We start from the raw sequence: 24,375 nt of genomic DNA on the forward strand, positions 1-24,375 counted from the left end.
CACTGAATTGGTGGGAATTTCTGATTATGTACTTGGAACTAGTTTGTTAAAATGCTCAACCAGATTTTGACAGCAGTAGTCTTTTCTGCAGGTGTAGAGGGAATATTTTCTTCATTTCTGTTTATTCAGCTAGTTCAGTTCAATGACTAGTTCATTCAAAGTTAAGAAACTAATTGGAAGTTGGGGGGGGGGGGGGGAAAGCTTGTTTTCCTCTTCCAGTCTGACTAAAAACTAGGTGTAAGAGGATGAGCTCTACTAGTACTAAAATCTTGATGCACATAGTGACTAGAAACGGTCAGTTCAATTCACTAATTAAAGATACTTCCTTTGTTTAATAAATCAGTTCATTTTAAATGCAAAACATGTTTTGACGAGAAAAAAGTTTGTACCCATCACAAGGTAGTTTAATAAAAAAAATATTAAAATGCTGTTTGTGCATTTAATTGAATTTGAATTTCCATCTAAATAAATCTTGATACAAATTGCAAGTAAAAATTTAAGAATCTGATTAAATTAAACTATGCAATTGCTTAAGTGTACAGCTAGCATATCTTCCTGCTTAGCAAAAAGAAGCAGGAAGTTTAAAGTAATTGAGAATCAGTGTTTTAATGGTTATCAACAAGAATCACCCTTTCTTTAGGAAAATAACTAAAGTACTAATGCAAAACAATTAAAATCCGTGATTTAAAATCAATCAATCAATCCTGCGCTGATAACAGGCCAGAAAACTAACTGGAATACCAGGCATCTTGACGTTTTCATCTATTTGCAGCACTTCGCAAATGCCTACAGCTAGGATTTTGAGGTGTGTGTGTTTGGCTACTATGTCCCAACAACATCATTTGTTTTAAACACGTGCTTGTTAAGAGTTTGAAATCTTATTTAATATTATATCTTTACAAACCTCTGAGGTACAACTCCTCCTCCCCACCAAACCAAATTGCTTAAAGAGCCTGATTTTGATATCTGGTCCTTATCAAATGGAAGAAGATAGCAGCAACTGAAAGTTCTACAAAAAGTTTGTCCTTAACTGATATTTGCAATAAGATGTATGTACAGAGGAGGTACAGTTGAGCATATTTTGCTGTAATACATGATTTTCAGTAATCTACTCAAAGCATTAAACAAGTCAGCAGCCTAGGCTTATAAAAAACAACAAATGGTATGACTTTGGGAAGTCTTTATTTTCTCACTTTGTGCATAATAGTAACTCAGTTGCTTAATTAGCATAATACAAATGAATCAAGGGAGCAGCAACCACACTATGCACAATCAAATCAAGCTCAACCTCTGCTCCCACGAGTTCTAGTCTGTCCTGTGATACATCCAAGAGAAGAAAAATTACCATCATCATTAGAAGTAGTTATGAATGCACAAGAAAAAAAAAAAAAATCTTTCTCCCTATCACTGCCATAGGGTCGAGAGGTATAACAAAAGCTGGGATGCTTATTTTGCAGGGCAAAACTAAGTGACTGCATCACTCGGTTTTGCTTTGGAAACCACCAGACTGAATGAGGAAATAAGTGAAATTAGTGGCATGGGACCTATAGACAAAATTAAGCTGACTTCAGTTGGGGTACATATCAGAACCATAGCCAGGAAATTTGATTTATATGCATGTTAAAGGTTGTAGGGATGGAGCTATTTAGGTCAGTATCTGTTATATGTGTCCATGATACCACCATATGGAGATGAGAAGGGGACTTAACTTCATGGTCTTTGCTAGGCTTAGTGAGCAAATGCCTGGAAACCTCATATCCATCCATACAGTGAAGACAGATTATAGGTTCCAGAAATATTAAGCATCAGAGCCAAAATTATAGATCATTGTACTAGATAATACCCAGTTTCCAGCTCTGTAACAGTCCCTTGTTATCTAGTCGGTTACATTCAGAATTTGAGAAAGTTACTAATCAGTACATTTAAACGTCTCAAAACAGACAATGCAATACATAAAAAACAAAGTACAACAGAAAAATTGTAGTACAAAGCTACAGAAAACGTATATTTCCCCCCTCACACTATAGAGTGGGAGTCAAGGAATTTTATCATTATTCATTAGGACAGCTCTATCGTAAAATAAATAAGAGTCTTCCTCTCCGAGCCACCTTACAAGAATATTTGGATACATAGCTTTGTATGATTTTACTTTACTAGTATTATTTCTCACACCTGTTTTGATGCCTTGATTTTTAGACAGAAAAATATTCTAACTGATTAAATATCTGTAGGGTTTTAAGTCTTTATTCATGCATTGAGAGAACTTTTTGTTTTTCTTGGAACATCAGGGCACCTGAAAGTCTCTCTTCATTGCTTTTGATACAACATTCCTAGTAAGTTTCATACCCGTTTGTTTACAAAAGTGTCATCTTGTGCTATTTTAAGGCCGAAAAGCCTATTTTGTTCCATTCTAAGACCAATAAAATAGATTTTATGCTTTCTTTAAAGGTGCTTTTATAATCATGCAAATTCAGTCATCTTGATATTTACAGAAAATCTTTTGAGAAGTAAAAACCACTTAATTGAAATGTAAAATGGTAAACAATTGCAAGTGATACAATAAAGGAATCCACTTATACAAAAACATTTCACCAGAGACAAGTAATAAATAAAACAAAGCACTTGGAAAAAGTCCACTGAAAGCAGGCACAAGAGTTATTTGTATCCATTTGGGCTAAATTTATTAACAAAATGGCCCCATCTAAAAAGTTTGCTCTCTCTTGAGATAGGCAAACCAAATGTATATGAATTGCAGATGACTATATAATGTATTTGTAATGTGTCCATTTGGAGTGATTGCAACATTAGTGATATGAGGAAACTTTAGTCAATATCCTGTACTCTGCGACAGATCTCTGCTGTGTAGTCCGAACACTTAGCATTACCTCCCAAATCTTTTGTTAGGACCTGAGAGAGAAAAAATAAATAGACATTTTAATTAAAAAAAAAATGTAATCTGACTATTGCAGCTTCTAAATTAATTTTACATTCTGAACAGAGTATGCGGTACTATGCATGCAAGGGAACAATGTTAACTGTCCAAGGTTCTCTGTAATACAACAATTTTAATAGAAATGAGCTTGCAAATTGCAGCATGGACAGAAGGCAAATTCAAACAGCGGGTTTTCATCATAGTAGTAGGTTATCACATGTTAAGACTTTAGCATCATCATTTTGCTGGATAGCCATCTGTCTTGGATGGTTTAAACACAAATCCTGCACCTTGGCAGGGGGTTAAACTAGATGACCTTTGCCATTCCTTCTAACCCTATGGTTCTATGATTAGTGTGATTGGGTCTCAGACTATGCTTGGTTCTTGCCTGAGCCCCACAGACTGTGTTTGGGGCTCGCCCCAGTCTGAGCCCCATAGACTGCTTGGTGCTACAGCTCTGCCTGACTGCAAGCCAGAGCCCAGACTGCTTGTGGCCCTGCCCTGCTTGAAGGCTGGGGCCCATTGAGTACCATTAATTCCCCCTTTCCTTGTTTGAGAGTACTCTAGCAGGCCAGACTGCATGGAGGTGTGGCCTCCCTCAGAGGCGGATTTGGAGGGAGGGCCATGCCAGTTTACAAGGAGCAAGATCTTTAATTGGGGAGGGGAAGAATGCAAAAAGTTAAATGATGGGAAAAGGTGCTGAATAGGTACAATGGTGGGATAATGGCATTGCCTGGCCCTGTAGTGGGGTGGTCACCCAGCTCCTGCCTGAAGAGGATAAAGCAGCCCTGGAAAGGGCTGCAGTGGGGAAAGCTAGGCTGATTGGAAAAGCAGCCACAGCTGTGGTCAGCTTAATCAGGGCCCAGCTGGCCCTTAAGAGGGCTGTGGGCCAGATGAAAGGGAGATACTCTCTCTAGCTTCATTGAGAGAGAAGGACCTGGCTGCCTAGGAAGTTGAGAAGGGTATTTAGGGTGGAGCAGTACTGGGGAAGAGCAGAGGGAGCTCCAGCCTAGCAAAGCCCCAGGCTGCAGGCCGAGTTAAGGGCCCACAAAAAAGGGTACTAGGGCTGCAGAGGGGCAGCCCAGAGATAGGCAGAGGCAGCTGGTCCAATCCCCCTTGCTGATGAGGAGTGGTTTGCAGACTGCAGTCTGCCCCAGGGAGCGGGGGCTAGATGATGACTGGCAGTAGCCACTGAGGCAAGGTGGGTTTAGAGGGTTGGGGGTTCCCCAGAGAGGGGAGACCCAGATTGGGGGTTACTGTTGGGGCAGAACCCCTGGGCAAAAGGCACCGGGTCCGGGAAGGACATGGGGGCCAGCAGCAGGTGAGACATCAGCTGGCAGAGGGCACTCCAGAGCTGGAAAAATGCTAATTCCCTGGACAACCAGCAGGAGGTGCTGTGCCAGTGAGCTGTCGCTCCACCACGGACCCCTTTGGTAAGGCATGATAATGGGGCAATTTGCACGATAGAGACTAATGGTCTCAGACATATACAGCAAGATCCTAAAAAAGTGTGTATGGAGGGACCTGCAGGCATAAGAGAGGACAATTTATAATTTTAGGGTTTTGTCATTTTCACTGCACTGCACAATTTTTAAATGAAAGCTGAGTTCTCTCCATTGTGAGCATATATATCCATCACATAGTGAGCCATTAGCAAACTAATGCTTGTTCTATCAACCATTGTGTTGCTGATCTACAGATAAAGGACTTCGACTCCAGACAGTAGATCTGGTGCTTTTCAGAAGCATTTCATATTTACTTGCAATTTAAATAGGATTTTTAAGTGTCTCCTATATACAGTATGGCAGCCACCACAAATAGACTTATGAAATGAACATCTTTTCATTTTATCTTGTTCAATATTTGCATAAAAATCCACCTATGATGAATTACAAAGCACACTCCCGTGCTCCTGGACCAAAGAAATTTCACCAGTGTGGCTAAGTAATGTTCCTTTTTTTAAGCACAATCTTTAGAATCCACCCACCTGCATTTTAAAAAGATGAAAGCCAAGATGGCAGTGAAGAGAGTTGGTAAGGCTCAACTTCTGGAAACATGAATTCAAGTTTTACTCAAGTTACAAGTGAAAATCAATTTGGTGGTCTCCAAATCTTAGACACTAACTGCATAAGAGAAGCCACGCACACAATTGAGCAAAATCTAGCTTGTGTGTCAAATTCTGGCCTCATTTACACCCATGTAATCCTACCAAGTCAATGAGGTTGCAGGGAAGAAGTTTAGAAAAGACCTGAGTCTGGAATGGGAACAAAGGTGGTATAGGTCATGAATGAAATGCTTTGGGAAAGTTGTGTGATGAAGCCTATACAAGACATACAGACAACACTAGATTCAACCAGAGATAGGAAAATGGATTCCTTCACCTTCTTGAGCACCAAATATACACACAGAAAGAATTTGTATTTTATAATTTAGATTCCCTGGGGGCCAACTAAAGCCAACTCCTCCGTTGTGCATACAGGGGCCAGGCCCAATCTCAGCTCTAGGACTTCATAAGCAGAGTCTGTCCCAACATGAGGGTGGAGACACACTGCACCTTTTCAGGGAGTGCAAGTGCTTTTTTCAGAGAGCTAAATCTACAAGTCCGCCAGCGTTTCCCAAGGCAGTGAGTCTCTGCATCCTCCTTATAATCTGTAGTTTAGGCTTTGGTGTTCTATATTAATTATTGTAGAGGTAGGAAAAGTGATAAGGTCAATAGTTTGTCTGTAAACCCTGAGAATACCTTTCTAGCTTTAATTGTATCAAAACATGCAGTCTCGATTTTTGTGGCATATTCGTGCAGTCCCATGTGACGCAGCATCATTACAGCACTCAGAAGAAGGGCAGTTGGATTTGCTAAGTCTTTTCCTGCAATGTCTGGTGCTGTTCCATGAACCTACAGATAAAAGTGAAATTAGCTGTATTATGAAGTCAATATATCAAGCGTTTAGTGTCTGTTTTGTTGTCTAAAGTAATTTAGACAATTGAAAAATTAATGAGTTAATATTGTAAGTTATTTCAAATTTAATTCTTTTGAACAAAGCGTATTCATCCAATCAGTATACAAAACCATAATAGTTTAAGGTGGGGGGGAGAGAGTTTCAAAGACAAAGAAAGGGGAATTAGGTGTACAATTCCCATTTGCTTGCACTGGGAACTGCACACCTAACTCCTTTGTAGTTCTCAAAATCTTTCCCCTACAAATCCAGAGGACATGGATATCCTAAAAGGTGATGTCCCTGACAACTAAAAATTATTCAAGATCCTTTCTAAAATAGGTGAAAAAATATATTACGATACCTGTAAAACTACTGTATTTGAAATCTTGGTTTAAAACACTGCACTGACTCTGTTATTTCCTTGATTGTTAAAAGCCAATCGAAATAACTAATCATTTAAAAAAGTAACATTTCTTTTTATGCAGAATTTAAGTAAGCTTCACAATTAAAGCAGTCAGACATTTTGCAGAGAATGTATTTCCGTAATGGCTACAGGATATCCTTTAGTTTAGGTTTCTAGGCAAAGTTAGTTAATAAAATTTCCTCTTGCAAAAGAGATCTTACAGATTCAAAGATTGCGATTCCATTAGCTCCAATGTTCCCGCTTGGTGTTACTCCAAGGCCTCCAATCAATCCAGCACACAAGTCACTGGAAGAAAAAATTCTTCATGTAAATTACAAAGGTACAACCTCCTACCAACAAGGTATACAGAGATTTATTAATATGGAATAACCTATTAAAATAAACAAAGTTTAGCTGCCAACACAGCCAGTGGTTAATGTGTTTAACCCTGTGGCAAAAAGGATACGTAATAAGTTAGCTATACTACAGCGGCATGTTTGAAGATGAGCAGGACTACTAGACCAACAAAAACAGTTTAATGAGGAAAATGACAGGGGAACTTCAAATTCCAGGATAGAGCTTACCAAAAGGATAGGGCAAGGTGGAAAATACTACAAACTTGCATACAGCAGAAGAAAGTTTGGATAGCCAATGAGCACAATAAAAAAGGTACCCAACCCCCCTCCATGATACCATTACAAATCTAAAAAAACAGAAATATCAGTTGATGGGTTTTATGTAATTATTTGGAGGTCCTTCAATGTATAATCCAACATTTCCCCCAAGAAATTAGAGAAATTTCTTATAAGAGCTGCCTATAAAGAGGCCAGAACATTGCTCACAAGAAATCTGAATTACTAACAACTATTATGCAAAACTGAAGGAAACCGGTGTTAAGTGATGCAAGATTGCTTTGCTCCTTCATTACCGAACAGCCTATATGATCTGTGAAAGAATTAAAGAAAGTAACACAAAAATCTGGCTTTAGCGGGGTTTCCTCCAAGATCAATATGAGCAAGGACTAAGCCAACAAGTGCCCATAAAACACAATCCTTGTAGTCAAATGTTGATATTTAGAAAACTATTCAAGACCCACTTATATACCAATGCCTACAAGAAATCAGTCACCCAATAAGTCCTAACCAAACAGGAAGTGGGGAATAGTTTATATAGCAGTTTTTAAAATTTAAAATAAAGGGACTAGCTTTGCTTGTATGTTGTATCCCCTTCCTCCATCCTTCGTTTGTGACTTTAGGTATTACACACTTCAAGGTAGGGAATGTCATTCAATATCTATTTAGAGGGTAGAACATTTTGGGCACTACGTCATAAGGCACTTTCAAAAAGCCATAGGAGCAGAGAGGCAGTTTACAGGGAAGTGAGTGTGGTGGGGCCACCTACCTTTAAGAAGAAACCCTGCTTTATCAAAATTGAGCACAAATGTAAAATGTGTTAAGGAACATTCATTAAACCTCAAATGGATGATGAAATCTATACTAGGTAAAAAGTACATAAGCAACAATGTTGAGGAGAATCAAACTAGGATGCCAGCTAAACCTCAGGAAAGTAAGCGGAGCTATCAGGCAGAACTTTCAATAGCAACTACAGAGAAAACACTACCAGCTGTTAAAGCACGTAGTATTAGTTTGAGCTCTATATTTTGTTCAACCAGAAGGTGATTAGGGAATACAGTAGCAAAGGAAGAATGGTGTGCTTCTAGGTACCTAAAGGAGAGCTGCTTGTTGAGCTAAGTGGTCTTTTCCCTACTATCTGTACAGAATGTGAAAGATGGATTCTACAATGAATTAGTTCACAATGGTTTTTACACCAGCTTTACTCAACTGCAACAGCCAAAAGCCACTTCGTCATTGCAGGGGGACGCCAAGAGCCACAAAAAGAATTTAACCTATTTAAAATGCAAAAATGCCTGTAACAAACATTGTAAATTAAGGAATTCATTCCTACACAGCTAAAACAAAATTACAGTCAGAGCAGTACTAAGATCCATGGAGGGAACCTTAGTTAACACCTCATACCAATTCTGAGAAATCTGGCTACTGGCACCTGTGTGGGTATTTCTGTTCTCCCTGAGGCAACTGCCACCCCACAATCAAGACATCATGGCCCAGAACCACAACGGTATATAGGCTTCTGACTTCCATTGATTTCAATGGAAGTTAGGAGCCTAAACACCTGTGTGAATCTGGGCCCAGGAGATTCCTTTCTTAACCCTTAGAAGAGGAGAACCAATACAAGGCTATGAAGCCACATGCAACTCAAATAGCAACAATCTGAGAAATCACTGCAATCCTAGGAGTTTATTTAAATGTATTTTACACACACACACAAATAGGTTTTTAAAATATTTTTCATTTATTTATCTTCTCTAATGATTGGTAAGGAGTTTAAATCCTCCATTCAGTGTTTTTCACTTTATTGTATGTCAGTTGTTGTCTAGAAAATCTGTAGTTCTGAAGTGTATGCACATGTGAGTACATATTCCACCCACATCTGGAAGTACGTTATTCTGTAGTAAACCTCTCTCTTTTCCAAGGCTTTGGGGGCGTGAGAGTGCACTGGGGGCTGTGACTGGAGTGGGTTCCCTCCCTCTCTACCACCGTCCTAGTTTTGGGGTGACTGCGGTTATTTGTTTGTATTAGGATCACATATATTAAAAACACATTCTAACACCCAGAACCGCAGAGAGGTACTTTTTTAAAGTTTGGCCTGAATCAAAATAAGACAAACATTTTAAGATTTCCTGGATGATACAAGAGAAGCAAGGACCAAATTCTTAAAAAGTTATATGCACACACATTTAAGACTTCAGATTAAAGACACTAGTTTTTGCTAGGTGATAAGAACAGCATCAAATTCAATGAAGTAAGTGTTTTATGGCAAATAGGTCTGGCAGTTGATTTCACAAGTCAAATTAATTGTTTTGATGGCAGAGGGTTAGTGTCAATATTCCTCAACAACGAAGTTGTCTGAGAAAAACAGTAACTGAAGGTACCTTAGTAAGTATTTATACAGATGTTCATTTCACACACATCCTTCCATTTTATATTTGAATCACATTTATACCGTATATGGACAAACACCATCTCTTCTGATGCCATGAAGCACAGCCTCATCATACACCTCCCTCGATACTAAGTTATTCTGTGTTGGTTCTCAATTGCAGCTTTTCTTTTTATGATATTGAGAATCTGAAAGGGTTATGTTTTAACGTTCTGGATGCTGAAAACAGACACCCACTTGCCTAACATTTAATCTGAATGGTAATCTTGAAAGTGATGGTATTTTAAGGGTTAAATTATAACCAGCTCACTTCTGCTTACCTCAAGATGTCACCGTACAGGTTTGGCATAACAAGCACATCAAATTGTGATGGATCCTGTACCATCTAGGAAGAAAATTGTTTTAATTTTAAGGTCATGTATTGTAACTATAAAAAGCTGGATATAATGGATTAGATACTCACATTCAGACACACAGTATCAAGGTACATTTCATTAAATTTAATATCTTTATAGTTTTCTGCAGCTTCCCTGCATTTTCTCAGAAAAAGCCCATCAGACATTCGCCTGCAATTAGACAAAGAGAAGAATGTTATAGAGCACGGCTGAGTAAGCCAGTTTTAAAAAGCAACTGCATCAAGGTAAGTATGGATGCACCTCTGGAAACAAGGAATAAATAGAAAAATATAGGCCAGATTCTCACTGGGGATACACTGTGAAACCCAATGGTGGCTTTTCACCTCCTTGTTTGTGGGATCAGCCAAGAGCTGGTTCAACTGTTGAGCAAATTAGGGCAGTTTCTAATTTGGGCTGGCCTGTAATGGCCCTCTAGGGGGCTGGAAATAGCCAGAGAAGTATGTTTGACCGTGGCCCACTCCTGCACCCAACACTACCCCTATGTGGGAGGGCAGGTGCACGTATGAAAAGGACGGTGCAGAGTTGGCTCCGCCAGCCTTACACCGCTTGGGGATTCCCCTCACGGGGGGGAAATTCCCAGCTGCCTGGTTAAAGCAGCTATAAGGCTGTTTTATGTCATGACTCAAACCAGAGTCACCAGAAGCCAAGATCTGGCCCTAAAAGTCTAATTTAGCAATAGATCAAAAAAATTACTTCACACGTTAACTTTTCTGATTTCATTGCATTAAAAACATTCTTACAATTTACCATATGTTCAGAGCAAAGTCTTTGTCCTTATCTTTGACAGTTTGGAAGCAAAGGTTTGTTTTGTTATATACATCAAACTTCTCAAAAATGTTTACTATACAGAATGAGAGCTAGGTTGTCAAAACTGACACCTCAATGAGTTAAACTGCACTTGTCAGTTGCATTAAAGGACAGAAGTGAGACTGACAGTAAACCGGAAATTAGATCGGGAAAAGTACATCCTCCCAACAAGCACATTTTTCACTATGTACGTGTTTTTTGGTCAGAACACTTCAATATCCACCTCTGGTATGCACTACTAAAGCAAACAAAGTGACACTTTTGTAATTAAAGCCTGAGTATACAAAAAATAAGCAAAGAAGTGTTATGCAATTCCACACGTATTGTGGCTCAGTTCTGAAGCTTACCGTGGAGTGCTTTGAAATCCTTGGGTGAAAGTCACCGTCTACAGCAGCACAGCTACAGCACTGTAGCAGTGCCACTATACCCCAGATGCTTCCTACGGAAGGGGTTTTTCCATTGCTGTAGGCAACATAGCTAGGTTGAACTAATTTTTAAGTGTAGACCAGCTCTATATGTGCAAGTTTCACTTTTAGTGTTTTTATTCTTAAGTTTAATAGTAAATAGGTAAGAGCACAGAGATAAGGAGCATACAGTACTAACTTGTCAGTGATTCGAGTATGTAACTAATGTAGTCCCATCAACACTGGGTCAATTTTCCCCATGTTGCTTATGTTTCCCCCCCCCCACTAGCATTAATGGGGGTTACACATCTGAGGGCGATTTCACAAGTTACTTTGCATCTTTAAAAGCTCAAAATCCATAGTTTTTTATATCCATTCATAAGAGTTTGTTACTTTATGATGTCAACATACATAATGTTTGCTTTGTGCACTGCAGTAACATGGCTTCTATGATTGTTTCTGGCATACTCGAAAGCAAATTCAGCAATACGTTTGCTTGCTTCTTCTGTGATGAGTTTGATACTCTGTACAACACCATCAACAATCTGAAAAACAGACAGTCATCACAAGTAAAAACTTAAGCTGATTTATAAAGCAGGAGCTGATAGTGTAGAGATTTGGAACAGCATCATATAATTCTGATGGGCAAGTATCTGCAGAGCACTCTACACAAGGTATTTCACATTAAAAATAAATTCTGAATCAGAAGAGTTAATTTTAAAAAAAACTTCCTAATTTTGCCATATAAGGTTGCAATTCGCAGAGGAAAGAAAACCCTGCCAGAAAATTAACTGTTTCCCAATAACATACCACGTGCTCAATTCCACTGTATTCTCCTTCTGTGTTCTCTCGAATTGTGACAATATTTACATCTGTGTAAGGGGTTTTGTATCCTTCAATTGAGACACAGGGACGAACATTTGCATAAAGATCAAAGGTTTTACGCAGCAGCAGATTCATCGAAGGGTGCCCAGCAGCTATTGGCGTTTTTAAAGGTCCTATAATACACAACAGGAATGAGTGAGATAGAAAAGCACCAATCTAGAGTTTAAATTCACTACAACCATCAGAGATAGATCTAGGCACAGTCTCATGGGAGACCTGGGTTCCCTTGTTAGGGTCTTGTGTTGACTGAAGCTGAAAGGCTGAAGAACTCTCCCTCTAGACCAGGGGTCGGCAACGTTTGGCACGTGGCTTGCCAGGGTAAGCACCCTGGCGGGCCGGGCCAGTTTATTTACCTGCTGACGCGGCAGGTTCGGCCGATCGCGGTCCCCACTAGCCGCGGTTCGCCGTCCCGGGCCAACGGGGGCGGCGAGAAGCGGCGCGGGCGAGCGATGTGCTGACCGCGGCTTCCTGCCGCCCCCATTGGCCCGGAACGGCGAACCGCGGCCAATGGGGGCCGCGATCGGCCAAACCTGCCACGTCAGCAGGTAAATAAACTGGCCCGGCCCACCAGGGTGCTTACCCTGGCGAGCCGCGTGCCAAATGTTGCCGATCCCTGCTCTAGACCATTAAAGAATGAAGTGATTCTGCTGTTTAAGAGCCAATTTGTGATCCCTCTATTCATGTTGAGTAGCAATTAACACCACTAGCATTCTCATTGAATTCAATAGGACTATTTGGGGAGTAAGGGATTACTCAATGAGAACAACAGGAATCACATTCTGGCTATGAAGTATGCCAGCAGCAGGGGAACTGGTTTGTGCTGTTTTAGATATGGGCTCCAGTTCCATCTCTAATAGTCCTCCTAGTGAACCCATGAAAAGTCTGACACTAAAGACTGAAGAGGTGGGTAAAGTAACATCTTTTAGTGGACCAACTTCTGTTGGTGAGAGAGACAAGCTTTTGAGCCCCCACAGAGCTCTGACTGACAATATGTGGCATGCACCTTCATTTGGGCTTTCACAAAATGTCACCCTGTGAGGGGGGATACCCCCACTGAGACTAAAAGCATTAACTAAAGAGAGCTTAATTAATGCACCTGAAGGGTGGGTCAGGTTCAATTAAAGATGAGTCCCAGATGGAAAAGAGCTGGATGGTTACTATAAAGAGGAAGCCCAGAACAGAAGAGGGCTACAGGAAGAAAAGGGACGAAGGTAGAAATCCCTCTTGGAGGTATAGAGAGGTCTGCTGGGCCAGGGAAGAACTTCAGGGCAGTAGAGGGAAGAGGAGACCTGGGAGAGAGAAGGTCTTAGGATCCTCTCCTAAGAAGATCTGGCAAAGGTCAAGGAGAGACATGGTGGAGCAACTCTGATAAAAGGACAGGGTCTAGATTTCCTGGAACAGAGCCCTGGGAGGCATTTAACTGGGGAATGGAGTACAGGGAAAACTGAATAAAAAGGTCGAGCTTGAAGAGGGCAAAAGTTGGCTTACATTTATTTTTTCAGTTGAGATTTGTTGGGGGACTCCAAGCAAGGGACCCCAACGAGCCATGGCCCTTAAAAAAAAAATAAATAATAATAATAATAATAATAAAAAAAAAAGGTGCACCTTGCAAGGTCATGGAGCTTAGGGAGATGGAAAAGTTGTGGCACCTGAAAGAAATACAGGTACCCAAAGGGCCCAGGAAGGGGCTGTTGACAGGTTGAGGTAGAAAGAAACCCAGGGAGATGGCAGGGGGTAGGTCAGAATTCACAGACCTTGCCTGCTCACTAAACAGTCCCTGAGCTGGAACCCAAAGGTGCACAAGGGCCTGGGTTCCCCTGCCAGCTGCCAGGGAAGGTGGTGTGAAGCCCCCTTATAAAGGAATATGGACTTTTGAAACCCTGAGATGAGTGTAAGGACCTCAGGGCCCAGGTTGGGGGGAGAAAGACCTGATTTAAGGAAACTGGACTTTCGTTTGTTGGACTGTTACTCTGGAAAGGGGACTATAAGTGACCTGGTCAGAGGACTAAGTCATGAGAAGCGGCAGACCACTAGAGTTGGAGCAGCTGTTGGCACTATAGGAAGAAAGCCTGGTACACTATGCCCAGTCACGAAGGGTAATGCCACCGGTGAGTCAACCCTTCAACACACCCCAATTGCTATATTCATTCACTGAAATGCAATGCCATTTATGAAATGGTGTGGGTGGGTCTCACACAGGGAAACTTAGAGGATACTTACCTACACATTGGCCAGTTCTGGCTAGCAATGTTCACTCATTAAATGAGAAAGCTGCACTAAAAGTTGAAATAAAGGTCATGCTTTGAAGTTTCAAATGACCGCTGTCATGCATTCTATTATGGTGTAGAGTACTTTGTCTTTTACATTGCCACGCATACTTCCAAGAACACCCTCCCCATGGTACAAGCAACAGTTGCTTTTAATAGCTCAACATTAACCCCTGCAGTACCTTTCAGTCCCATCTTGTTTTTATCCATGGATTCTTTGGCATCTGAAGGAATCATCCACTTTCCTCCTGGTCCCAGGATAGCTGTAATATTTCTCTCTTCCCACTGAATAGGAGCCTAAACATATTTGTTCCACATTATCATCTGTATTAGGAATTTTGTAAGTGTGTGTGCGCGCATATATATATATATATATATATTTTTTTTTTTTTACAAGAAGAAATGCTGAAGGGATTTTACTCAGACCTCCCAAAGTAATTTATCTCGGAGCTGACAAGCATGGGCTAACTCTTTAAAGGAGAGTCCCAATGTAACTAACTACTGAAGGCACTATGAGATGCCTATTATAATATTTTTCCAGACTTATATCATCAGAACTACTTTCACCATGCTATCTACACTTTCAGCTTGTGTTTGCAGTATGGTGATCTCTCTCATTTTGTATTTCTTGAAAGTATCTAAACATGAATTTAAAAAGACTTAAAATTAAACAAGATCATAAAAAGTTCCTAACAGACAGGAACAGATTTGACTGTGCTGCATGTCTAAACAGAATGCTGTGAATGTTTCAGTCAGTCCCATTCATCAGTACCGTCTTAATTTTCATTTACCTAGGGAATCTCTGTTATGAAAGGTTGCCACAGGTTATTTTTTTTCAGGAAGGAGTGTAAAGGAAAGATACAATTATGCTGTCATAGATGAACAATATAACTGTATGCTATGCTCATTAAACAACCACCACCTTTCAAACTGAACAAATTAGAGAATTTCCAGTAAGTGTTAACATGCTTTTTAAATCTTGAATCAGTTGATTTCCTATCAGGAGTAATCCAAACTAGACATACCCTTTCCATCTCTCTCAGGTGTTATATAAAAACTTATCACTGTTGTATTTAAGTCTATTCCCTGCCTCTCAAAACTGAACTATATATGAGCTCTTTAATATGAAGTTATACCCCATATAATCAAGAGTAGTTAATCTAAGCCTTTTCCACTGTTGGATATCTTGTAGTGGGAAGTAGAATTTTAAGGATAAACTCCTTTTTGGTACCAATGGTGGGGAACCATGTTAACTTACCAAGGTTATTTCAGAAGAGGTACATTTTGATTTTGTATGCATCTTCTCTCAAATTCTGAGTAAGTGACATAGTACATATGCAGAGAAATCTTTCGACGTGTTAGGTTTCCATATTGAGAAGATAAATAGGTTTAAAGTAGGGCTGTCAAGCGATTAAAAAAATTAATCTCAATCGCACTGTTAAACAATAATAGAATACCATTTATTTAAATATTTTTGGATGTTTTCTACATTTTCAAATATATTGATTTCAATTACAACACAGAATACAAAGTGTACAGTGCTCACTATTTTTTATTACAAATATTTGCACTGTAAAAAACAAAAGAAATCGTATTTTTCAATTCACCTAATACAAGTACTGTAGTGCAATTTCTTTATCATGAAAGTTGAACTTACAAATGTAAAATTATGTACAAAAAAATCCTGCATTCAAAAACAAAACTATATAAAACTTTAGCACCTACAAGTCCAATCAGTCCTACTTCTTGTTCAGCCAATTGCTCAAACAAGTTTGTTTACATTTGCAGAAGAAAATGCTGCCTGCTTCTTGTTTACAATGTCACCTGAAAGTGAGAACAGGCATTTGCATGGTACTGTTGTAGCTAGTGTCGCAAGATATTTACATGCCATATGCACTAAAGATTCATATGTGCCTTCATGCTTCAACCACCATTTCAGGTGACAAGCGTCCATGTTGATGACAGGTTCTGCTTGATAACCATCCAAAGCATTGTTGACCAACGCATGTTCATTTTCATCATCATCAGTGAGATGCCACCAGCAGAAGGCTTATTTTGTTTTTTGGTGGTTTGGGTTCTGTAGTTTCCGCATCAGAGTGTTGCTCTTTTAAGACTTCTGAAAGCATGCTCCGCACCTCATCCCTCTCAGATTTTGGAAGGCACTTCAGATTCTTAAATCTTGGGTTGAGTGCTGTAGCTATCTTTAGAAACTTCACATTGGTATCTTCTTTGCATTTTGTCAAATTTGCAGTGAAAGTGTTCTTAAAATGAAGATGTGCTGGGTCGTCATCTGAGACTGCTATAACACTAAATATATGGCAGAATGTGGGTAAATCAGAGCAGGAGACGTACAATACTCCCTGAGTTCAATCACAAATTTAATTAACACATTTTTTTTTTAAACAAGCATGTCCTCTGGAATGATGGCCAAAGCATGAAGAGGCATATGATTCTTTAGCGCATCTGGCACATAAATATCTTGCAACACCAGCTACAACAGTGCCATGCGAATGCCTGTTCTCACTTTCAGATAACATTGTAATTAACAAGTGGGAGCATTATCTCTTGTAAATGTAAACAAATTTATTTCTCTTAGCGACTGACTGAACAAGAAGTAGGACTGAATGGACTTGTAGGCTCTGAAGTTTTACATTGTTTTGTTTTTGAGTGCAGTTATGTAACAAAAAACCTACATTTGAAAGTTGCATTGTCATGATAAAGAGATTGCACTACAGTACTTGTATGAGGTGAATTGAAAAAACTATTTATTGTTTATCATTTTTACAGTGCAAATATTTGTAATAAAATATAAGCGAGCACTGTACACTTTGTATTCTGTGTAGTAATTGAAATAGATATATTTGAAAATGTAGAAAAACATCTAAAATATGTAATGTATTTCAGTTGGTATTCTATTGTTTAACAGTGCGATTAATCACGATTAATTTTTTTGAGTTAATCAGGTGAGTTAACTGCAATTAATCGACAACCCTAGTTTAAAGCAATAGTGGATTAATTTCAGATACATTGCTAAGAACAAGCCAATGTTTTTAATGTACGCTTTTCTTTTATTTGTATCCACAAATCAAAGTGGACAAAAGAACCCCTTTCTATCAGTTGCTACATATTTACTCAATTAGATAATTATTTCACACGAAATACTGTAGCTTATATTTCTAAGAATTAAAAACCACAGTATTTGCTGTGAGCTTCCCATTCCTTTACCAAGAGGTACAGGCCCCATCTTGATACTGCAACCCTAACCACTCTGTTATGTTATATATGAAGCTTCAGTATTTTTTCTCTTTTTGGCTAGAGATACAACCCAGACACTTGACAATTTGGTGAAAAATTCTAAAGTGGAACCCCCACAAACTTAAACAGGAGTCACAAGTAAAATCCCGGTACACGATATGGTAAGTTGAAGTAGTAGTTATTCAACTCACTTCAAGTTGTAATATACATGACTAACAAGGCAAATGAACTGCTTACTTTAGCAGCATCAAAAATCTTCATAACAGCAGCAGAAATCTCCGGTCCTATGCCATCTCCTGGGATTAAAGTTACTGTCTGTACCTATGCAAGAAGTCAGATAGTACACCTAAGGAACATTGCATTCATCAGAGCATTTACATGTGTTTTGGTGAAAAATCAAGCTAGTTGCTAGAACAGAGAACCATCACTCAATTGCCAAAGTCACTTTAAAGATGGCACTGCACTAAGGAGGAGTGCAAGCAGGAAGTCTGTTTTCCAAACAGCTTACATAGTGTTCCAAATAATCCACCTGGTGCCTCAGTCTTTCTGAAATACAAAGGTGGCTAACCTAATTGAAAAGCAGCCTTCCTATTCACACTCCTCCCTAGTACAATACAGGTATTTTATTTCTTCCTGGCACTTTGTACAGGAGATAGCATTGTCGTTATGTCATGTATACTAGGACCTATCCTACACTACAACAGGCGCTCCAGTCATGCTAACCTATTCCTAGAGAAGATTTTGTTTGAAGGTTATTTTCTTAATTTTGTGAAGTCCAACATTGATTTTAAAAAAGCTTCACTTATTTAGCTCTCTTAAGTGATCTCCTTTCTAGAACTTATTTTTAGCAAAATGAAGTTATTTTCCCACCATAACTTCTGCTGAGTTTCCCCAGCACTTTGTTTCTGATGTCATCCCTGAAGCAGAGGAAACTGACTGCACAGCTTGGACTCATCAGGTATCTAGGGAAGCAAATGATCAAACTTGGTTTAAAGATCTAAGGACTGCTACTCCAGGTTTACTTTTACCATTCATTTTGAATCTTAGAAATAGGCATTTAGTTTTCAGACCAACCTTCATAGGAGTCTTTTACTATCAATAAAAGCAGCACCAGATGCAATGTTATCTGAAAAAGCCCTGATTAGGATCAACTGTGAAAACACAAAAGGTGTTTCACAATTGGCCACACAAAATAAAAAATATACATTGAAATGCTGAGTATCTGAATTTCTTTTGAATGAAACAGTCATTGAGGTTATAAAGAAAAGAGAAAGTGGAGATTCAGAGAAAGGAAACAAACTAATGGGGATGTGAGGACTGCTATTTATAAGGCTCATCAGTTATGTTAAATACACAATTATTTGAATGTCTTCAAGAATTGCCATGTCCTCTGACAGTTAGAAAACGCAAGCATAACAGCCAAGCAGTCAGCCGTTCTCCCCCATTGATATAACTGGTTACACAGCAATGTGTGGCTGTAGTACAGTCAAAAGAAGGATGTAAGATCTTGCATTAAGTCTGAAATACCAACTTTAGTGTACCTGGAGCCCGAGGTGCAACACCCATTCTTAACTCTTTCACTAATATACGAGCCATGGGCAACTTCTTGGTTTCTCTTTTTCCCAGATGTTTTATAACTCACAGTGCAGAGCTATAATGATAGCATTAAAAGCCAGAGTCTCTCCTGAAATTGACACTACCCATAAAAGAGTAGGCATTGCATTGATACATACATCAGTCAGAGCAGTTTTCAAAACCCTCTTTAAATGAGGCTTCAAGAGCATGCTTGTGTGTATTTTGTACATACACACAAAGGGTAAGAAACCTAAATATAATCACTTACAAAAACAAGCTCAAGAGAAAAATCACACAATCATATTGTAAACTACAATGTAGCATAATAGAGGGACTTCAAAAGGGCAGACGTCTAGATATTCTAAAAGCAGCAGTTTTTAAATGTCAGTATTAATTACTGGTATAAAAGTGTTTACAGAATTCTTTAAAGACTTCATAGGTTTAGATTTGAATAAAGCTACAAGACATTTCCTAAACAGCAAGTAAGTCTACCGCTTATAGAAAAGTTTGCAAAATAAAAAGATGCTTAGAAGCTTCTCAACAACGTTGCCATTGAAGTTTCTGTAAAAGTTTCAGAAGGGTTGATGTCTATCCTATTAATATGATCAAATGATGTGAATTTTCCAGGCAATTGCTATCATTTTTCATAAGGGGTTATTCAAATTATTAGTCTAAGAATATATTATTCTTTTGAATGTGAAATTGTCAAAAGATATTGGTATTAAAGTTAATTAACAGAAATCCAACATGGCATAAGAGCATATGGCCATTGTACTTGCAGCTTATCTTTAAAAGTGGGTGGAAAGGTAATATAGCAACCCTATCTTATTCAGTAAGTTGTCCAGTATTTTTATTGAGAAACTTCTCAAAAGAAAAAAAAAATACTATTATACTCACAGCACTACTAAAACATCTGGTCACCTGTTTTTGGTTTTTGAAAACTCCTAGCAACCGAGATATCTGTAAAAACAAAAATATTTTAGTGTGTGAACAGAAAGCAAGACAATATTAATTTATAATACTGCAGCAGGTTTGCATTTTATAGTACACTTATTTCAGTTCACATTTTATACTAGGAATATATTTGCTAACATTAGTTGTCATACTTTTAGTATGTAAATATTTTCTTCAGATGACCAAAACTTTCAGTCTGCAAACATTTTCATTATTTTCAAGTTTTAAATGTACACTCTGCTACCAACAAATATTCTTCCATTCTTTATGAATTTTGACAATGAGCTTGTAATATATTGACCGAATGTTAGGAAAAAGAGTAAATTCCACTACAAACACTATGTGGATTTCAAAATTTAAAATAAGAGAACCTTAGAGCCTCCATTAAATATTTGTCCTTGTGTCCAATAAATTGTGAGAAAGAAATGTTTTATTATAGGAACAAAAATTTGTAGAGTCACAGTCCACGAAAGCCATGGAAATGAAGGGAACACACTCAGATATATTACACATTGGACCCAAAGATGCAATAAGTTTAGTTATATGGATAAGGATTGACTAATGTTTGTATATGTATGGCTGTAGCACCTAATAGCTCTAGTTAAGTACCAAGACCCCGTTGTGCTAGGCACTGCACATACAGAATAAAAAGATGATCCCTCCCCCAAAGAGACAACAGATGGATACAGACAGGAGAGTACAAGGACACAATAAGACAATAAGCTGAAGATATCCCTTCAAGTGGAGAGCTGATACAAAGCTGCACTGAAACTTACAGCAAAATTTGTGACAAACAGAACAAGTCATGAAATATGAAAACACCGTCTTTACAAGTATTGAAAATTTAGCCCAAGGATTTTGCTGCAAGATTTGATTAATAGCAGCCTTGATGGCACTTAAATACCTGGGATAGGATTTTCAAAAGCACTCAGCATTGGCCTTACTATCATTGAAGCCCATGGAAGTTTTACCACTGATTTCAATGGGAGCAAATTCAGGCCAATGGTAAGCACTTCTGTAAATACCACTCTTGGCATTTTCATATCTGGATTGCACTCATGAATATGTTGGAATTTTAACTACAAGTCCGTTTTAAATGTGGCGATATTACTACTAAAGTAGCTGATGCAATGATACTTAGACAATTCTTAAGAAGGATGTATACTAAAGAAATGTTTTCAGTTTGAAAAAGAACTAATTTATCGTAAAAAGTAGTATATGGGCAGACTAAACTATACTTATATCAGTATGACATGATGTGTCAGTTGGAAGGACTGGATAAAGGACAGTCCGACACATTTCACCTGAAACTTACTACTGTAACCTCCCACCATAGGTCTTTGACACTTATGCTGAGTTGGCATTAAGAACATAACTGTATGACAAGGCAGACGGAGTGTAAGCAAGATGATTAGAAATGATGTATTCTTATCTAGGATATTGTAATGAATGCTGTAGAAAAGGTAATTACAGCTAAGATTCATTCTGACCTGTAACTGAACATGAAACGTACAATGTAATACAGCAAGCAAGTGCTGCATATCATAACAAGCTGCACACTTGAGAGAGAAGCAGGCACAATAGAAAAGGTGAACGGGCTTAGATACATGAACACCTGGGTGTCTTCATGGCATAGTTCTTGCCTGTGATACCAAAGGATAACTCTAGAGACAAGTGAAAATTATAGACGGGACTGTATTATAGACAGATAATGTAGTATAGTGGTTGGAGCAGGGGACTGGAAATCAGACCTGTTTACTAGAAGTTATGAGCTTGATAGAGGATTCACATAGTGAAATTCTATAGCCTGTGTTATATAGGGCCTTTGACTAGATGATCAGATTGCTCTGTTATGGCCTTAATTATGTTTCAATGAATTAGAACTGTTTTTGTCCAAATTAGTAAAAATTTAACACGACACAAAGAGGTTGAATTTTTCAATGATTCGGCCTATGTTATGTTGAATGCAGGTATGATAGTAAAAGTTTATTGTTTGCTGGAAAATACTAAAAAGTATTGTTCACTATGTTGAGGACAGTAAGTGGATGCTATTAAATATAGGCAGGGCATCTTTCAAGCAGATCAGAGGAATTTTATTCTTGTTTATACAACCAATTGACCGGGTCTGTGGAACAGCTTCCAGAATAACTAAAATTTTCAAAAAACAAAGTGTTGGTGGACACGAGTGCAGAGGACTGCAAGTTAGAATATAAATACAAAGTATTAACAAGCTTGTTTTTTCCAGACTCCAGAATGAAAGAGATAACATTAGTTCATTGTGAAAGTGGTCCTATCACTAGAATCCATTTTTAGTTTAACTCTAAAATATTAAATAAAAGGAGTATATGGGAGCAAATTGTTAGTAGCCTATTCAAAAACACAAGTAGCAATAAATGCCTTCAAAAATGCACATTACTGAACTTCAGGAAAAGTTAATTATCTCCTGTTTTACTGCTAAAATATGAGGCACAGCAGAGTAAGATGAACTCTATTTGCATTGCTACTAGTTTGAAGAATAAGGATTTTACTGCTCTGTTACCTGCAAACACCAATGTATGCAAATTTACAAGAATCAGAATAGCTAAAGTATCAGCTGAAGATTCCCCATATACTAGCATTGCAATTTTCCTAGGTACAGCAGCCCTAAAAACATTTAACCTTGGCAAGAACCAAGTGTGTGTCCATGGACAACACCGCCATGCCTCAGAAGCCCCACACTGTCCAAGTGTAGCAGCCTCTCAGAAAACCATTGGCTAATGGACACAAACAGTACAGAATAGGACCTTGGCCTGTAGTGGACAAAGAATGGGAAATACTAATGTCAGTACCAACTTGAGAACAAATGTCTTTTACAAATGTAAGTACTGTAACATACAATCAGGAGGCAAAAGGAAAGCAAGTCCAGCTCAATAGGCAGGTAAGAATGTTCTTCCCAGTGCTAAAATAATTATGAAATAAAATATCCAACTTTTTATTGTAAAGATCTGCAGTTGCAGGGAAGCAAGTAGCGGGGGTGGTTGTATGGCTCCCTCTGTCCTCAGGGAGACGCGTTACAGGACAGGATGGAAAGGTCACCACCGTCCTAGTTCCCTCCACCCACAGAGGCGACAAGGGGATTCAAGGGCACTAAACAGGCTCTACTTAGATGAACTAAGGGCAGCGGCGTTTGACCCCTCAGAACCGTGCACCCCACTGAGAGCCTGGCCCGTTTCTCCCTCCCACCCGCCGGGCCTGCGGCTTCCCAGCTCCCTGCACCGGGGAGTCAAGGGCACTAGCAGGCCTGGGGCCCCGTTCCCCCAACCGCGGAGATTTGGGGACAGCGGGCCGAGGAGTAGCGCAGCGCGGGCACTGGGCCGCGCCCCCCGATATCCGGACAAAGTCCCCCGCGCTCGGCAGCAGCCAGGGGAGCATCAGGACGCAGTAGGGCCGGGGTCACGGCCTCCATGGGGGCGAGGGGCCAGATCCCCCGGCAAGGGCAAGCACGGGGGACCCGCTTACCGTGGGCATCCATGCGGTGGCGGCCATGGCGACTCCTGCTCCGTTCTCCGGCTGCGCTGACAGACCCGGCCCCTCTCCGCTCGCTCTTGCTGCTCAGGGGCCGGAACCGGCACGCGCAATAGCACCGCCCCCGCCTCGGAGGACACGCCCACCCGCCCAGCGCAACGCCGCCCGCCCCAGAGCGAGGCTGTCAGTCAGACAATGGATGATGCCCGGATTGGGCTAGTGACGCAGCCTGAGGCCCCCGTGCCAACGCCTCTCGCAGAGCGGGGGGAGTCTCGGTGTTCCCGTCCTTCCTGCCCACCAGGGCCGCTGGCCTGTCAGCCACCAGGGCGCAAAGAAATAACGCCTCGGGGCAGGGCTACCGGGCCTGTCTCCCCTGACCCAGGGCATCAGTCCCACCAAACCCACGCGCCCCCCCCCCCAATACCTAGGCAGGGCGAGGTGCCCAGAGTGAGGCGGGGGGCTTAGAGGACAGGGCTCCGGAGGCCCTGGTGAGGCGGCCCGGGGGGTAACTGAGGTGGGAGTGCAGGGTGTTCTCCTGGCAGCAGAAGCAGCCGGTTTGCCCAGGGTGGGCAAGAGACGTCCAGAGGCCTAGAGAGTGGCGGCTCTAGCCAGCAGCAACCCCCGCGGAGGCTCTGCACAGTGTTGTTATTAATTGGCACCCAAGACGTTCTCAGCCCCGCGCAAGGTGCATCTACTGCCAGAGAGCCTCTGCCCCGGGAGCCCACACCGCCACAGGCACGGAGCGGGCCCAGGCCGTGCCGCACTGCTATGGGCTGGGAGAGACCAGGGCCAGGCTCAGGGATTTGCTGCGCTACCGTCTGCTGTGACTTATTGCAAGCCTCACAACAGCTGGTGTATGTCTCCTGGAGTCAGCTCATTACCACAGAATCTCAGCTTTCATTTAAAACAACAAAAAAGTGAGTTTCAAGCCTTCCTGGCTGTGAGAAAAGTTTGAAAACACAAGTCCTGCAGGGTCCCAATCCAGACAGCACATAAAAACAATCCAAATGTATTTT

At 40.2% G+C, this 24,375-nt stretch overlaps 1 protein-coding gene across 2 annotated transcripts; it reads right to left on the reverse strand.

The window, feature by feature from the left end:
* Nucleotides 1–1,172: 1,172 nt before the first annotated feature.
* Nucleotides 1,173–23,420, reverse strand: IDH3A (isocitrate dehydrogenase (NAD(+)) 3 catalytic subunit alpha). 2 transcript variants are annotated; one of them, XM_065411763.1, is made up of 11 exons: nt 23,354–23,420; nt 19,823–19,861; nt 17,564–17,647; nt 14,254–14,368; nt 11,730–11,917; nt 11,331–11,464; nt 9,756–9,858; nt 9,613–9,677; nt 6,493–6,577; nt 5,673–5,825; nt 1,173–2,907 (listed from the first exon to the last, which is right to left on the reverse strand). In XM_065411763.1, exons 1-11 carry the CDS (start codon nt 23,378–23,380, stop codon nt 2,824–2,826), a joined length of 1,077 nt encoding a protein of 358 aa, XP_065267835.1. In that variant the 5' UTR covers nt 23,381–23,420; the 3' UTR covers nt 1,173–2,823. The 2 variants fall into 2 exon arrangements, with proteins under 2 accessions (XP_065267835.1, XP_065267834.1); XM_065411762.1 differs by having other exon boundaries at nt 19,799–19,861.
* Nucleotides 23,421–24,375: the final 955 nt, after the last annotated feature.

This window comes from Emys orbicularis, chromosome 10 (assembly GCF_028017835.1).
Source record: "Emys orbicularis isolate rEmyOrb1 chromosome 10, rEmyOrb1.hap1, whole genome shotgun sequence".
In the NCBI taxonomy this organism is placed as follows: Eukaryota; Metazoa; Chordata; order Testudines; family Emydidae; genus Emys; species Emys orbicularis.